The 16,509-nt window shown below is 42.6% G+C and overlaps 1 protein-coding gene across 4 annotated transcripts in view; it reads right to left on the minus strand.

The window, feature by feature from the left end:
- Positions 1 to 16,509, minus strand: part of PKHD1 (PKHD1 ciliary IPT domain containing fibrocystin/polyductin) — a 443,703-nt gene that overhangs the window by 197,735 nt on the left and 229,459 nt on the right. For all 4 annotated transcript variants that reach the window (XM_061398409.1, XM_061398410.1, XM_061398408.1 and 1 more), the window contains 2 exons: positions 14,944 to 15,139; positions 2,621 to 2,686 (listed from right to left, as the gene is read on the minus strand). In XM_061398409.1, the coding sequence (XP_061254393.1) occupies positions 2,621 to 2,686; positions 14,944 to 15,139 (262 nt within the window). The remainder of the gene's footprint in view (positions 1 to 2,620; positions 2,687 to 14,943; positions 15,140 to 16,509) is intronic.

Consider the following 16,509-nt stretch of genomic DNA (forward strand, 5'->3'; position numbering starts at 1 on the left):
AGAAGAAAGGAAATAAACCCAATCTGTGGGGAAAGGGAGCACAAATTTAGGAAAAGAGTATCCAATCATCTGCTGCTGCTAAGTCACTTCAGTCGTGTCCAACTCTGTGCGACCCCACAGATGGCAGCCCACCAGGCTCCCCCATCCCTGGGATTCTCCAAGCAAGAACACTGGAGTGGGGTGCTGTTTCCTTCTCTGTCCAATCATCTGAATGTTTGTAAATACTGTCAACAATATTTGCAATTAGCCCCCACTGAAAAGACAACATGGCTGAGGTAAAAGCTCCTCAGAAATATTTTTACTTTCCCCTAATGTGAGTTGCTTCATCCTCTTCCTCTCCTTCATCTTTTATAAAGCGCCATGGACACCGAGAGAAAACCAGTGAAGTCACAGTGTCGGAGGAGCATTAAGACCTGTATGGGGTCTTCAGAAAACTGGGTACCATCCTGACCCAGACGAGCATACATCCTTACCCCAACCTGACTAAGCACCACACAACAGCTTTCATCAGCACCACTTTCTCTGCTTCTTCCCAACACTGCCCCATACATACTTTAATTTCTGCTTCCTTGGCGTTTCCAACGTCCCCACAATGACCAGCACAGTCTTATACACAGGTTAGGTCCTCAATTAAAGGCTAAAAGACTCTGTAGCAGAACACCTAAACCCAAAATATATTTTCTGCGTTACATGTTCATTGAATCTCTTAATGGGAGCATATAGATGGAACTCCATTGTGTATTCCATTCTTGTTTTGTCAAAGAATTTTTGATATTGCAAACATTTTACTGTTTTTCATAGAGCTCTCCATTAAACAAAATACACGCCCATAGTTTAATTTTGACATTAGTGCTTATATCCCACATGATAGCGATCAATCAATCCCTTGGAACCATATTAATAATAAATATTTGAATATAACAAATGGTAACATACTAGTTCCATGACTCCCTGGGTCTTAGGATAGTTTTGTGTCCCAATCTATACAAGCTACAAAAATTGGCTATATACAATAAATTTAATGTAACTCACAAATTAAAATATACCAAAAAAGGTAGCTTGAACACTTTAGGGTTTACACGGTATAACAGAAAGAACACTGGCCTGAGTTGGAAACTTGAGTCCTCATCCGGGCTCAACCACTGAATGTGACTAAGTAAACTGCTTAATCTTTAGGCTTCCATGTCCTTATTTGTAGAATGAGGCAGTTGGATAGGATACTTTATGGGGTTCCTTCTCTTACTAAAATTCTACAACTCTGTGAAGCACCAGCTTTCTATTCATCCAGCATGCTGCAATTGACAGGTCAAGTGAAGCATCTCCTAGTTAAACTGACCCCTGCTGAAAAGTCCCAGATACCAGCCACCCACAATGTCCTTCCAAAGAGTCCTTAGTACAGACTTCTTCACACTAAGTGCTGAGTGGCATGTTATGCTGATGAAAGCTGTCTGAACCAGGAATGGCCGCCTACAGGTGGAGATGGTCCGGGATCCTCCCAGTGGACCTGGCATAAGAGCTCCCCCTACAGGTGGTTCTCTACAAAATAAGGCCTCACCCAACCAATCGCATGTCTTCTGGGGGAGTTTGAATATAAAAACAATCACGATACTTCTCTTTGGTAATAATTATTTTAAAAGGAACATATTCCTTGATTAATTAGTCATTTGATTGACACCTCCCAGTGACCATAAGACCTCATGAAATCAAAGAGCACTCCATCTTGCTCAGCATTGTGGCCTCCTACACATCACATGGGAGATTCAACAGAGACTTGTGAGTCACCTAAAGGAAAAAAGTGAAAAAGGACCAGGAACATAAAGAGCAAAGGCGATGGCAGTTCACAGATATAAAAACAAAGAATCCCATTCTTCTCAGGCAAATAAGCATGGAATAGTCAAGGTCAGTTTATAGTTTTAGTGCAATACCTTAACCTCGTTAATTTATTAATTTAAATGGAGAACTTTAAAAAAATAAAATAAATGGAGGAATTAGATCATTTTCTGATTAGCCTGGCTCTTCTCTGACATAACACAAAAAAATGCCACTGGAAATCAAAGGAAAACTCGGCCTTTGAAAAGATTTATCCCGGCTGCAAATGTATAGTTAAACTGCCTCAGAATAAACAAAAACAAACAACGTAATACATTAGAAGGTGCTTATGAGTCATTTAGTCTTTGAGAGTTTAGCTTTTATGAGTTAGGAAGATTTCACAGAACCATCTGACTTTTGGGGAGGGTTTGTTTACCCTGATTTCCTGAAATTACTGGGAACAATTAAAGTTTTGAGATACCCTGAATTTTTCTTTCCATTTGGTGGGGGCCTAATGGCCCATCTGCAGATCTGGACTCCTATGTGCACATATGGTCCATAATTTATGAAACGTGCTTATTTACATGTTGTAATTCTTACTTTCCAATGTTTTAAAATGCACCACTTATATCTTTCTTTGACATGCATACGTATATTTTAGCTGTAGGGGTGACGCAGTGAGGACTTGTCAGACATAAAAGCGTTAGGGCTGATCCCTTCCCTACAAAAAAATATGATGGGAGAAATTTATAAAATGATGGGAAGACATCTTTTTGCATCCGGCAGTTCTATTTGGTGGGTTAATACTCACCTGAAATAGTCGGGTCCACACCTTTCCTCACCTGGAGAACTACTTTAACTTGGCCCTCACCTGAAACTGAATACAAAAGAGAATCACAACTTGGATATGATACAAAGATTCTCTTAATACAACAGATATTCATGTGTGAGAAAGACGACTTTATGTTAAATTCTCCCCAATCTAATTACATTTTCAAAATTTTAAAAAAAAATGCAGTCCTTGTTAGTTAGTCTAACAATTGATTTCCAACATTTGATTTTGATTGTTTGCTTTCGATTAAACTTAATCACAGTAAGGTTTCCAAGAGAATCGGCACGTAAATAATTAGGGGGAAAAAAAATCCTTTAACCATATGTTTTTTGGATGCCAGTGTTGGTCAGCAGGACATCCCTCATATCCTATTTCCCTTCCATCAGTTTGGAGGCTCAGCTTTTGGAATTCATGTGTTCTTCACCAATAGAATTCAGATCACCCATGAAATGTATTTGCTTTACCTTTATCCAGGCAAATTGTCCTTTTAATGAAGTTGTTTCTCCAACCTCCCCCCCCCTCCACTTTCTCCTCCTATCTTCCAAACCAACTGAGCACATTTGAAAGGCCTGGGGTTCATTAATTTTAAGTGTTCAATAAATTAGTGAAAATAATCAAAAGGCCTGATTCCTTCTGATAATGACAATTTGATGTCAGTATAAACCAGTAGATTAAGCTGGGAACATATGCTCCTTTGCCAAGAGAGGCTGCTATAATTAAATAGTGAATGCATCTACAAGGTGCTCTCACGCCTGATTAATTAGTAATCAGGTGCACGAACCCCACTTTTCAGTAACACCTTGCCTCTCATTGGTTAATTACCTTTCTGCCTTATCAGATGCCATGAAGGCCAAAGTCTCCCACCACTGAAGAGCCCAATGATGCTGAAGGTTGCAGCCCTGGGGCCTTGGTCCCACTCATGCCCCCCATTTGCCTCTCCCTGGAGCACTAAACCCTTTCCTCTGTGGCAGGTTTGGAGTAGACCAAGGATCATTCTTTCTAATTACAAAGCATAAGCTTCAGAACATTAAGTCCACAAAACACCCATGATGAGACCTCTCTGATTTTATTCTTTCTTTGTTGATTATTCCATTTTAAATTTTTCTATAATAACCTATAGTAGAATATCATCTTCAGGAATACAGAAATACAGAATCATGATGATACGTGAAACTAATATAATATTGAAAATCAGCTATACTTCAGTGAAAAATATTTTCCCTATTATAAAATGTGTGTGTCTGTGGCTTTCTCCTTACACTGTACACATTTTGAGACCAGGCACAATGGCCAACCTGTTCTTCATGTGTTCTCCTTCATCATTCCTTCCAAAACTTTGCTTATATTGTTTTTTTATACAATTGCCCATTTCACCCACTTTTCTAACTTAATAATAATAATTAATAATAAAGACACCAGCTCAACATCTCTTTTTTTTTTTCCTATAATGTCCTAATATCCATTTCTACTCACAATGATCTATACGCATTTGCTAAAGTTGAAAAGCACTCCTAAAACCAAACTATGATACTTATAGCAAGGTCACTCTCAATGAGAAAATATTATTGTGCATCAACTGTGGTGAATTCAGGACTGCCTCTATCCTAAGGTCTGTCTCTAAATCTCTGAGAGAGGGATTTTTCTCCTGTACCTTAAGATCCTAGACATTGCTGGGAATGTATATCTTAACTTTCATTAACCAATCTAGATAAACTGCTCTACTCTGGATGCCAGGATGTATTAATAACTCACCATTTCAACAAATTAAACAATTGGAGGCAGGAAATAACCCTTTTAAAGGAACTCAAAGACAAAGTAGTAAAAAAATTCTATTCAATCAGAAAGAAAAGTCAAATTTATGACAAAATGACATCTAAAAACATGCATAAGTCTATAACAATAAAATACCCTTGCACAAGAGAAAGGAATAAAATATTGTAATAGAATCAAACTCTAGGAAAGGTAAATTTAAAAAAAAATCCGAGAATCATTTGGAAAGGGAAGTTAGCTCATTTAAAGATGTTATAAAAATCATCCTTGTACTCACAGATATAGAAAACAAACAAACAGTTGCCAAAGATGGAGGAAGGACAAAGTAGGAGTTTGGGATTAGCAGATACACAACACTATACATAAATAAACACAAGGACCAACTTTATAGTACAGGGAATATTCAATATCTTGTAATAAGCCAAAGTGGAAAAGAATATGAAAAAGAATATATGTGTGTGTAGGGGTGGGTATAACTGAATCACTTTGCTGTGCAGCAGAAACTAACAGAACATTGTAAATCAACTAGATTTCAATAAAAACTATTTCAATTATCCTTATTAATAATTTCCAGGCATTTGTAAATTTTAGTACATCTGTGCCTTCTTCCTTAAGACACAGCCCCTGAGGTTAAAAAAAGTGAAAAAAGTCACATGTAAAGAGTCTTTTTCAAAGACTCTAGCAATTTTATAATGATTTATTTAACCCAAAATATATAATATTTATACTTAGGGGAGAATAGAAACAGCATTTTCCCCACTACATAGAGGAGGGGATTTGAAGTAAAGGGAAAGTAATCCATGCATCCAGAATCCCCTGGGTGTAAAGGATCCCACCAGCAGTGCAGCGTCCGGCGCTGAAGTTAACACTGACTATACAGTCCTGATAGGCAGCAGTGATGATTACCCAGAAGACGGAAAAGGTGAACCCTGGACATCTCTGACTCTCATGATAGGCTGTCTCACTTTCCTTTGTCCACTAAAGCCCTCACCCAGGCCCTGTTGCTAGTAAACCAAGGCTCCCTGGAGCAGCGAGCTCTCACGCCTGCACCTCTGTACCAGTGGCTTCCAAGCTGGGCAGATTCTGGCTTTGTTCAGCCTCTACAGGTATACAGATGGCCCCAACCTTCAGAGCAACCTCTTCCTCAACGCAGACATGAGAAGAGAAGCAGTTTCAGTAGCAGAGAAAATGCGGCACAGGCACCAAAAGTAGGAAAAACGAGAAAAGTCTGATTTCCTATACCACATGGCCCCTGCAGGCTGCCTCTGAGCACGTGCGCTGATGCAGTAGGCTGCTTCTTCCCAAACACTCTTTCTAGGCTGAGAGAGACCACAGAGAGTAAACAGGAAGCTTGTGGGTGAAATTCAGCAGCCTGGATTTGAATCCTAGACCTTCCAGGTCCTCTACATGGGTAACTGACAAGTTCTGAGCCTCACTCACTTCTTCTAAAAATGGGAATCATCCTATTACCTACATCATAGGGTGATCAGGAAGAAAAGATGGGATAATCCAGGTAACACACTTAGCACAGGACTTGGTTTCAATGAACAATACATGTGAGTCATCATCAATACTGTTATTAAGACATGCTCATTTTTCTAGGAGCCAGTTAACAAAACCAAAAAAAAAATGCTTTTACTCTTTTGACAGCTGCACCTAATCATGATGAGCCCTAGTATTCCAAGTTGTAAGCAACTTAACCAGATCCACTAAAGTTTGCTAAAGTGCTTTGACTCTATAAAAGACAGTATAAATGCAGTGTCATTTCCAATTTGGGTACATACAAAGAAGGATAAAAATCATCTGAGACTAAAGGTATTGACTCAGGGAGAGTTTAAGAGCCTAACACAAGCTGTGATACTGTACATATGTTTTCTCAGTGCTTATGATTTCTGATTTTGTGTTTGTAAGATGAGAACGGTTAATCTCCTTTGTTTATCAATGGAAACTCACTGCTGTTGATCCTTCCCAGATTGTAAGAATATCTGGTTGGTCCTCAAAAAGAAAAGAAGTCTTTGGGTCAATTATGGCCAAATTATTCTGATGAGTGCTATATGATCTAAGCTTGCTATAAACACAGACATCCAGGAGAAAGAGAAAAACGTGTAAGAAAATGGCTCCCGGTGAGAGAGGAATTACTCAAGTAGATCTGATTCTAGTGCCTGCCAGAGTGATGTGTTGTGCTGGCAAATTCTGTCCTCATGAGGGCCCTAGGGAAGAGAAAAATTAATTGATTCTCTCCCAGAGCAGGTCCCATTTTCTCTTGGAATTTTGGAGGGGAAGAGTACCTGTCTATCTGAAAAGAAAAACCATCTGGCATCTTAGCAATAGATCCCTCGCCTGTTTTCTTCTTCATTCTATCCCCTGCTCACCTGGCCTCTGAGGATTGTACAGTAAGTCTCCCTACATACAAACCTTCAAGCTGCAAACTTTCAAAGAGGTGCAAGTGCATCTTGTTCCAATAAGGAACCAGAGCCAGGGCCATCGGCGTCAGGTGTCACTGAAACTGCTCCTTGCCCTCCGTCTCCTCTTGCTGACCCTCCTTCAGCTCTACCGTCTCCCACCTCCTCCCCTCCTCCAGTCAGTAATTCTTCTTGCCTGCTCACTCGCCAGCCCCTGTGTGCCAGCTGTTGTATGGTACTACTGTACTTTTCAAGGTCCTATACTGCAAGTTTAAAAATGTTTTATTTGGGGGTCTGTTCGGTTTTTATGTATTGTGTGAAAAGTATTACAAACCCATTACAGTACACTACTATATAGCTGATTGTGTTAGTTGGGTACCTAGGTTAACTTTGCTGGACTTATGCACAAGTTACGCATTAATTATGGAACTCAATTCGCTTGTATGTAGGCAACTTACTATGCACACCCTGGGACTTCTCCCTCAGCCCACCTTTATCTAGGATGAGTCACCCTCTATCTGCATGTGGACAGAACAGAAGACAGCAACTACTTCTGTGTCTGTGAGTTCCATCCAGTCTTATCAACTCATGCCTGCTTTCCATCTCTGTGGGCCCTGGACCCACTTCCAGCACCATCTTCATGGGCCAGCTCTTGGGTTGATCCTCTCTTGGCATTTTCATCTTCACTTGCCCTGTTGGCCTCTACCACTTCTCACAACTCCTGTACCCTCCTGCTCTGCTTCTCCCTCCCTGTTCAATTCTTGCTCCCTAGAAATCACTTCTTTCACCCAGCCACAGAGAAGGCTTTTTTGTTAACTGGTTCTTGGGCAGCTAAAACTTGATTTGCAGGACCACACTCTTGTCTGGTTCCAGCCTCTCAGAGACAGCCACTGAGTCACCTTAGCCCTCATCACTCAGGATCTTTTCAAGACCTTCAAAGAAATAGGATATGAAAATCCTTCTAAGAGTCTCCTATTACTCCCAACATTCATTCTTTAAAGGGTGTAATTTTTTAAGAGCAAAAGAATTTGATCGAGATGTCGACAAATATATCTACATTAAACAGTCCTGAGAGTTAGCTCAATTATACCTTCTTAATTAACTCAGAGAACAATCACAATTGTTATTCTGACTCAGAGCAATGTTGGCTGCACTTGCGCAGCAGGTGCGTGATTCCTGGGCCCTGTGCAGATCTACAGAACCAGAGCCTCTGGCAGGGGACAGGGAACCTGGAAGCAAGCATTCCAGCTGTGTGCCCAGGAGGCACACTTAGAAAGCGCTTATGGAAGGAAGTTTACAACCTTTTTCGTACCCTACTCTCAAAATGTGATTTTTACTCAGAGGCAGGTGTTCTTAGCAAATGAGGAAAGGGACCCAGAATTTAAAAAAAAAAAAAAAGATCCTTACATTCACAATTCTTACTTTTCATCATTTATACCAAAAACTTGAAGGTCAAAGTCTACTCCCAAAATATAAAGTAAATGTGATGATGTTAGTAGGATAAAAGTTTTAATAGTTATGGATGTTAATATATTTTAGAGAAAGCAAGTAGGTCACTAAACCCATGATTTTATGGATATTATTGCTTAAAAAGAGATGGACTTTAAAAATAAAACAGTGTGGAAGTCGACTTAAGAAAATTATCAAGGAAGTAATAGTACGGGAGGTAGGATGTGACAAAGTACGAAGGTGGTACTCTAATGCTTAAAGTTTAAGAAGCATTGTTAATAAGTATAGGTTTTTCCTACAAATAGAAGAAAGAAGATTTGGTTTACAAGGGTAGGAACATAAGCTTGGATTAAAACAAAACAAAACACTAATATACTAGAAACAGTACTGAAACAGTCAGAAAATCCAAGTCACGATACTGGTTATACCACCTGTGACCTGCATGAACCAAAGCCAGCCACCAGCATCACTGAGAATGAGCTCCTTAATCTTGAGTGATTCCTAGAAAAAGTATCTGATTCTGACTCCTGGGTTTTCCTTCCTTCCTTCTTTCTTTCCTTTTCTCCATTTCTTCCTTCTCCTTTTGGAGAAGTTGCTTGTAATTGGGAAGCAAAAATCACTTCTCACATCCACAGCTCCTGTTCCATTCTATTTTTGCCATAAAGGTTTGTCATGCAAGTCCCTGAAGTCAACTCTCTATATTACTGGTACAAAATCCTTGGGGGATCTTTGGGGAATGAGTTTTCTATAAGAATGTAAATTAATTTATTAACTAGAATGCCATAGATTGCCTCAGAGGGCCTCAACATGGGAATGGGTACAGAGTTTCAAAGGATTATGATTCTGCCCTGCTCACAGAATCCTCCCCAAGAGCTCTGGGGAGCCAGCTGAGTCTTCCCTCCTTAGATTCTGGCAAGATTCCTCCTAGAGGAGTTGCATGGGGTTTCCTAGACCCACTGAGAAACAGAAGGGTCCAGATAGCAGTCAGCTCCATCCCAGGACCTTAGCGCTTTGAGGAGAGAGAAACCTGGGCAGTTGGGAAAACACTCCTTATTTTCAGGATCTCTCAAATTAAAGCATCTTTTCTGAGACTTCAGTGTGATGTGACTTAAGTTCTCTGGAGTAATAGGAACAGACAATAAAGTCCATTTGCCTTTCTATCCACAGCCCTCTTGCCCTCATGGACAACAGCCCCGGATTCTTGCCAAAGAGCCTGTCTTTATCCTGGTGAGTGGGACATTTGGAAATAAGCAGTGGCCAGCCTGGCTAGACGTGTCTGTTTTTCAGTCTGATGAGAAGAAGGTGGTACATGGGAGCCTCTGAGCCTAGCAGGCGGACTTTCTCAGCTGCCACCTCGCACAATATCCCAGCTCGGCTGCATCTCCCCTGCGCGAGTGGGGGCTGTGTGAACTCAGGAGGGCGAGCGTGAATAGCTCGGCATCTGATATGAATTTATCACCGGCTGCTGGTTGGGCGGGGGATAGAGCAAGGGGAAGGGGCTGTGAGTGTTTAATGCACCCTGCCACAACCCAACAGTTTGCCCTAAAGAGCCTCGTCCCTGTATAAAAAGGACGGGGTCAAAAGTAAGTTGACCTCAGACAGAATGCACGATTATTAGAAGAGGACGGTGCGGGAACAGCTGCTGGGACCCCACTGGTTCTGCATCAGGCTTCCAAGAGTCAGAATATGAATAATCAACTCAGGATTGTTTTCTCCACCCCCTCCACCCCCACCACTTCCCCCCAACCTTGTCCTCCTGTTTGGGGCAAGTCCTATTCTATTTCTACAGGAAGAAGCATAGCCCTCCCTAGCAGCTGCAATAATTGTGTTCCTATTGTGATGAAGACCTCCTCCTGGCCACCCCCCTACAAGTGGCCATTGTCAGCGTGGAGTCAGTGATTACACGCTCCGCCTGATGCTTTGGGGGGCCCAGCTGCCTAAGAGCTGACACACGAGCGTGTGCGGAAGGCCAGGGAGGGGGCCGTTGGAGGTGGAGGCAAGAAGTGGTGCCGGGGGAGGGAATCCCACGTCTGTGAGATGGGACTCTGACATACCAGACCTTTTGCATAAGTCAAGCCCAGAACAAATGAGGCTTTATCAGGCCCCAGTGACAAGGGGTCTCCTCTGCCTTTGAAGTGGAGCAGAGCATGGGGCCTAGCAGCTTTTCCTCCTTTGGGCCAAGCAAACATCCTTCTTTGATACGCTACATGCTCATTATCTCTGCCCCATTTAATGATTTTTGATTGAAGGGTGGCGGCTGGGATGCTGAGAAGATCGTTAGGGAGGCTCCAGTCCAGCCAAGCCCCGCAAGAAAGGCTTTCCTTGTGCCCAGGCCTAAATTCGGAATTTCTTAACAGTGTGCGCTTGTTCTTAGAGGCAGATAAGGGCTGAGCGTGAAATTCTTAATTAAGCAATAAATAGAGAGTAGGGTGTCAGCAGATGTACCCAGTAGCCATGGCAACGGGAATCACATGGGCGAGAGTGCTGAGACTAGATGTAGGCCTCGGGCCTGGGCCTGACTGACAGCTGAAGAATCCTACAAAGCTTGTACACCAGATTAATTAGCTGACTAATTATTTCATAGCGTTAATGTAACTAAAAAATAAAAATAGTTCACCATGAACTGAAACATTCCTGGGGAAAAAAAAAAAAACTGCAGGGACAGAGGCAGTGGGAATCTGACTGCATGCGTAAGGCAGAGATGGGAGTGCTGGTGAATCCAAGAGCGGAAACTGAAAAAGGGGTTCTCTGGATTTGACTCCGACTTTGAAAATATAAAGGAACTCTTGTTTTACAGTCAAACCTGTCACAAGCATGGCGCAGAAGTGACAGTTCGTGACTGCCATTCATAACAGTTTATTCTAGCAAATATTGCCCCTCCGGGACCCTCACACAAACTATAGCACGCAAGGACTTCACTCGTGGTCTGTGTTTAAGCGGTTCATTGGGCAGAAATCTCAGGGGCATTAGAAAGGCAACCTGAACCAATCTCCTTAAGAGAGATGTTTTTAAATGAGCGAGGTTATCTTAGTCTGTGGGTAACAATTGCTTAAGTGGTATTAAGTTTCAATCAGGGGACCCATATATCATCCATGTCATGTTATCATGAATCTGTTATCTTACAAAAGCTAGTCAAGGAAAATAGAATGAGACTCTTGCAGACAAGTTATGACAGGTACGCTGAGTTCAAGGCACCTGAGGTTGTTCATCTTCAGGGTGGGGGCGGAGGTGGGGGAAGAAAGAACCGTTTTAGAGAAATCATCTACTGAGAAAGTGTATAGTGAAGTAACAACGCATGCTAATCACACTTGAAGAGGTTGGGTGTTTTGTACCACAATTCCAATAGATAAGTAAGCTTAACCTCATTGTATGGATGTAGCCACAGAGGAAGCGAACATTTATAATTCCATGCCCCAGGTAAAATAACCAGCCAGCCACTGATTAAAGCCCGAAGCCCCAAACTCTGGCCGTGAGCTTTCCAAAGAAGCTGCTTTCTGTAAAGACGTTTGCCGAACAAAGGCAAAACTTGCCTTGGTAAAGAAGAAAAAAGGAAGGGTCAAAGAATATTGTATGTGCGGGATTTTTTTCTTTGTCACTGGGGATCAGTGAGAAGCGTTCCCCCGGAAACCTGCCGGGCACCCCCCAGCCTGGCTGGTCAGGGGTCCACGATTATTGAGTGGGCAGCACACCCTAGTGGAGAGGCACAGACAGGAGCCAGAATGCCTGGGTTCCACCCTCTGCCAATCTCGCTGGGTTGGAAAGGAGTCAGGCATCTTAAATCATACACCAAGGAGCCAAATGGAGGAAATGAAGATAATTGGGATTTTTTTAAAACTTCCTCTCCGAGGAGGATGTGGTAGGGTTATGAAGAAACAATACAAAAGAAGGGCCACTTAGAAGTGGTCAAGGAATGAGTGAAGGCCAGCCAAACATCAGTGGAGCAGGATTCCGAACTGAAGGCCGGCGGGTAAAAGAGCAATGTCTCCCCGACGCCCACCCCCCAGAGTCTGACAGGAAGCTCAGTGGACCTGGAGGAGGTCAAGCAGCTCCCTTACAATAAAATGAACTTTCTGTACACACAATGCTTTGAGTTTTTTTTTTCTTTTTTTTTTTAATTCCAGAAATATGTCTACTTTGACTGTGAAGTCTTCTCTTTTCTTCTTAGATTAAATGTACTTTATGTAAGTTACCCCGTCACAGACTTATAAAGTCGCACAGCCCAAAAAACAATTAGGCGAAAGTAACAAGCTCATCAGGGCTTCCCTGGTGGTTCAGCTGGTAAAGAATCTGAGACCTGGGTTCCATCCCAGGGTTGGGAAGATCCCCTGGAGAAGGGAACAGCTACCCACTCCAGTATTCTGGCCTGGAGAATTCCATGGACTGTATCGTCCATAGGGTCGCAAAGAGTCGGACACGACTGAGTGACTTTCACAACAAGCTAATCAATATGTAACTGGAACTACTGCATTGAGCCTTTGTGAGGCGTCAGCTACAACTATGTCACTGCCGTAGTGGGGTTGGTCTATGGAAAACATGGTCGCCTCCTCATCAACTTCACGGTGGTGGTGCACACTTTACACAGAGGGTATACAAAGTCACAGCCCATCATACACAACCCAATATCGCTGCACGGGCCACCACCATGGGGGACCTGTTTGTGAACCTTGGTTCCTCCCGAACCCTCACGTCCTCACTGTGCCAGCCCGGGAATGGGAACAGGACTGGCTCTCGTCACCTATGTACTCCACGCACTCAAAGGCACAAATGACCAGGAAAGTCACGACCTGGAGTCCTGGAAATCCTCTCCAAGGAACAAGGGTCCCTAACTTTATTAAACATTCCATCAACCCCCGGTGACTTCCTGTTCCTTGACCAACTCACATTGTTCAAAAGTGGAGATACTAAAGGATTCTGATACAAAGACTCTTTAATTAATAAAAGCCATCTGCCTAACAAAAATGGCTTATATTGAAATATTCACCTACATCCTCTATATGTACATACAAATATACATATAAATACAGACACACTTATACAGACGTGCATTTAGAACATATGTATAAATACAGCACAATAGTATAACTTGCTATTAATTCAATAAATAATGCCATCAAAGAGGAAGAAAAATCTGTAACTGCATGACTTGATTTTTTTGTTCTCTATGCCACAAATGTTCCTTTATCATGCTTGCTTTTTTTGACTGTTCAAACTAGAGTGCAATTCGTGAACAAAATCCCATCAATGAACAAGACAGGCTCCTCAGAAACATGTTAAGGTTTAAAATAAGAGCAATTTGAAATTAAAATTTTGTTTCAAAATATACATGAAATGAATAGCCACAGTTAAAGTTAACAGCAACTATTTGCTCTTACTTAATGGTTGTATTTGACTTTAGTGGTAAAATGGTGTCAGGCATCTCTGTCCATCTTGAAGTTTTATAGTTTGAGGTTACATTTATAGATGGATCAAATCCAAAATAAAATCTGGATGGTACATTTCAGTGCAAATGAAATATGCAGCAATCCACTTGGCAAACACTTTTAAGAACCCGGGAAACACCCTCCTCTCTTCTCTCGTGCTATGAAAATGTAAGAGTACCAGGGCCCAAGTGTGATCCGACTCAGCCGACCTATGGCTAGGCACGAGTGATGGAGACGTGGAACTTGGGACACCTACCAGCTCTCTAAGCCTTTAGGGCCAAGTCTGGCTCATGGCAGAGGCTGGGTCTTCCCATGCTTGACATGGTCCTGAATTAGACCAAGATCTATGAAGACTAATTTGTAACAAAATTGTCATTCTAGAGACTCATTTTTTCAGATTCTCCTTCCTACAGACCACTGAGCTAAGGTTAGCATAAGTAGACATCATGGCACTCAGAGTGATCAGTGAAACAATATGGAAAGGCAATAAGAGATGAGCTCCAGGAAGTCAAAAGAAATCTATGGCCCTGAGTCACATACGCGGCTTCCGTGAAACAGGCACAATAAGAAAGTAAGGAAATCCTGCCGGCCCCTGTTACTGAGCAGTCACAGTAGGGTTTCTGGTTCCACGAAACAAGGCCCCTGGATCCTGCACCCTGATGCTGCATCTGACACAGGATGAGGCAGCCCATCCCCCTGTCCTCAGCACTCTGTACATCTCATCTTCCTGTCCTCAGATTGCCTTCCAAAGCTTCTCACCTTCCACACTGACTACGTTCTTCATCCTGCCTCTCTGTCACCTTGCACTCTTTGCTGTCCCCTGTCCCTGTGATGGCAGCCAGCCACCCTGTCTTTACATGTGCAGTTGACCTTTCTACAAATACAATGCTTAACATGAAGGAAAAATGTGAATAGCGATCACAGGTTATTAAGCACTCACTCTGGATCAGACACTGTTTTAAAGAATTTTACATCTTATCCTTTACTTAATTTCCTGTTCTTCATGTAGGCCCTTTTATTATTCCATTTTACAGAGGAGGAGACTGAGGCTTAGAAAGAATACCTGCTCAGTGTCTCATAGCTAGCAGGTGCTGAAGCTGGGATTTAAACACAGGCAGTCTGATTTCGGAGCACAATCACCTAATCACAGCACACAGGTGTTCCTTTCAGTTCTTCATCACTTCGCAGCACCAATGAAATTCCAAAAGGAAGAGTGGTTTCTGACTACATGCACTCCACATGCTCATTCAGTCATACTTACCCAGATAGGTGAGTTGTCTCAACTGACTGTCGAAGAACCAGTCACAGCCTTGGTCCTGGCCAGGCGATGGAAGAGATGAGAGGGACCGCCCCACATGACTCCCACACTTTATGAGGATGTCAGGGTAAACCCACACGTCTGTGTGCACCAGCAACAGGTAATTTCCAGGAGCAAAGTTGTCAAATGTTGCTGAGTACTTGAAGTGAGAGAAAAGTACAAAAGTGCTCTTTTAGAAAGGAAAACTCTTGCCAATAAAAGAGTTACAAAGAACAGGATGGAGTAGTTTAGAAACAGGACCATTCACACCGGGTACTTTTCTTGTGGGAAATGGGTTTACTTAAATTTACTGCACAATAATCTCATAACTAGAGCTACAAAAATCATACAATGTGAGGACTGAAAGCTGTAAGGTTCTTCTTGTGTGTGTGTGTGTTAATCATTCAATCTTTGTGACCAACTCTTTGTTGGTCATGGAGTATAGCCCACCAGGCTCCTCTGTCCAAGGAATTCTCCAGGCAAGATTACTGGAGTGGGTTGCCATTCCTTTCTCCAGGGGATCTCCTAACCCAGATATTGACCCCAGGTCTCCTGCACTGCAGGCAGATTCTTTACCATCTTAAAAACTCCGTGGACAGAGAAGCCTGGTGAGCTACAGTCCATGGGGTCGCAAACAGTCAGACATGACTGAGTGACTTCACTTTCACTTTCCTTACCATCTAAGCCACCAGAGAAGCCCTCTTCTTGTTTAACAATCTAGAGGAGAAAACCAAAGTTCAGATGAGCGAAGTAATTTGTCTCAGGTTAACCAGTGGGAAGAGACAGAGCCACGTCTAGAATTCCCACCCAGTTTTCCCCAAGATTCAAATAGCAGGCATTGGCAGGAGTGCCATTCATTTATAATAGTAACGGCTAACATGGCTGAGCATTCGCCACGTGCTCAGGTATCATTCCTATCCAGGTATTCAATCCTTGAAAGGCCCTGGGAACTGTTACTAGTGCTGTCCCCATTTTATAGAGGAGGACACTTGAGGCAGGTGGAGGTTCAGTAAATTTTCCCACATCATGACGTAGGCGAGTGCTGATCTGGGACAGAAACCCAGGTGTCCACCTCCAGAGTCACCATTCTACTGCCTTCACCTCTCCAGAATGTTCTCATGGGAACCTCAAGGGAAGGAGAGAGAGGTGGGCACCCTTCCTGAGAGCCCTGGTGAAGGTATCATAAAGATTCTACTTTGAAATATTGAGGGCAGGAGAAGGGGGCAACAGAGGGTGAGATAGTTGAATGGCATTATTGATTCAATGCACATGAGTTTGAGCAAACTCCGGAAGATATTGAAGGACAGGGAAGCCTGGTGTGCTGCATTCGAAGGGGTCACAAAGAGTTGGACTTGACTGAGCGACTGAACAACAAATGGCACGCCTGCCTCCAGCTCCCTAAGAACTAATCTCATGACCGTTAGGAAGAAAGTGTGTGTGATGAGACTGAAAGAAAGAAATGTGCTTAAAAGGAAGAAAAGGAGCTTGAGGGAATCCAGTGGGCTATTTGGAAAATGCACCCATTTTCCA

The sequence above is a fragment of the Bos javanicus genome, chromosome 23, assembly GCF_032452875.1.
Source record: "Bos javanicus breed banteng chromosome 23, ARS-OSU_banteng_1.0, whole genome shotgun sequence".
Classification (NCBI taxonomy): domain Eukaryota; kingdom Metazoa; phylum Chordata; class Mammalia; order Artiodactyla; family Bovidae; genus Bos; species Bos javanicus.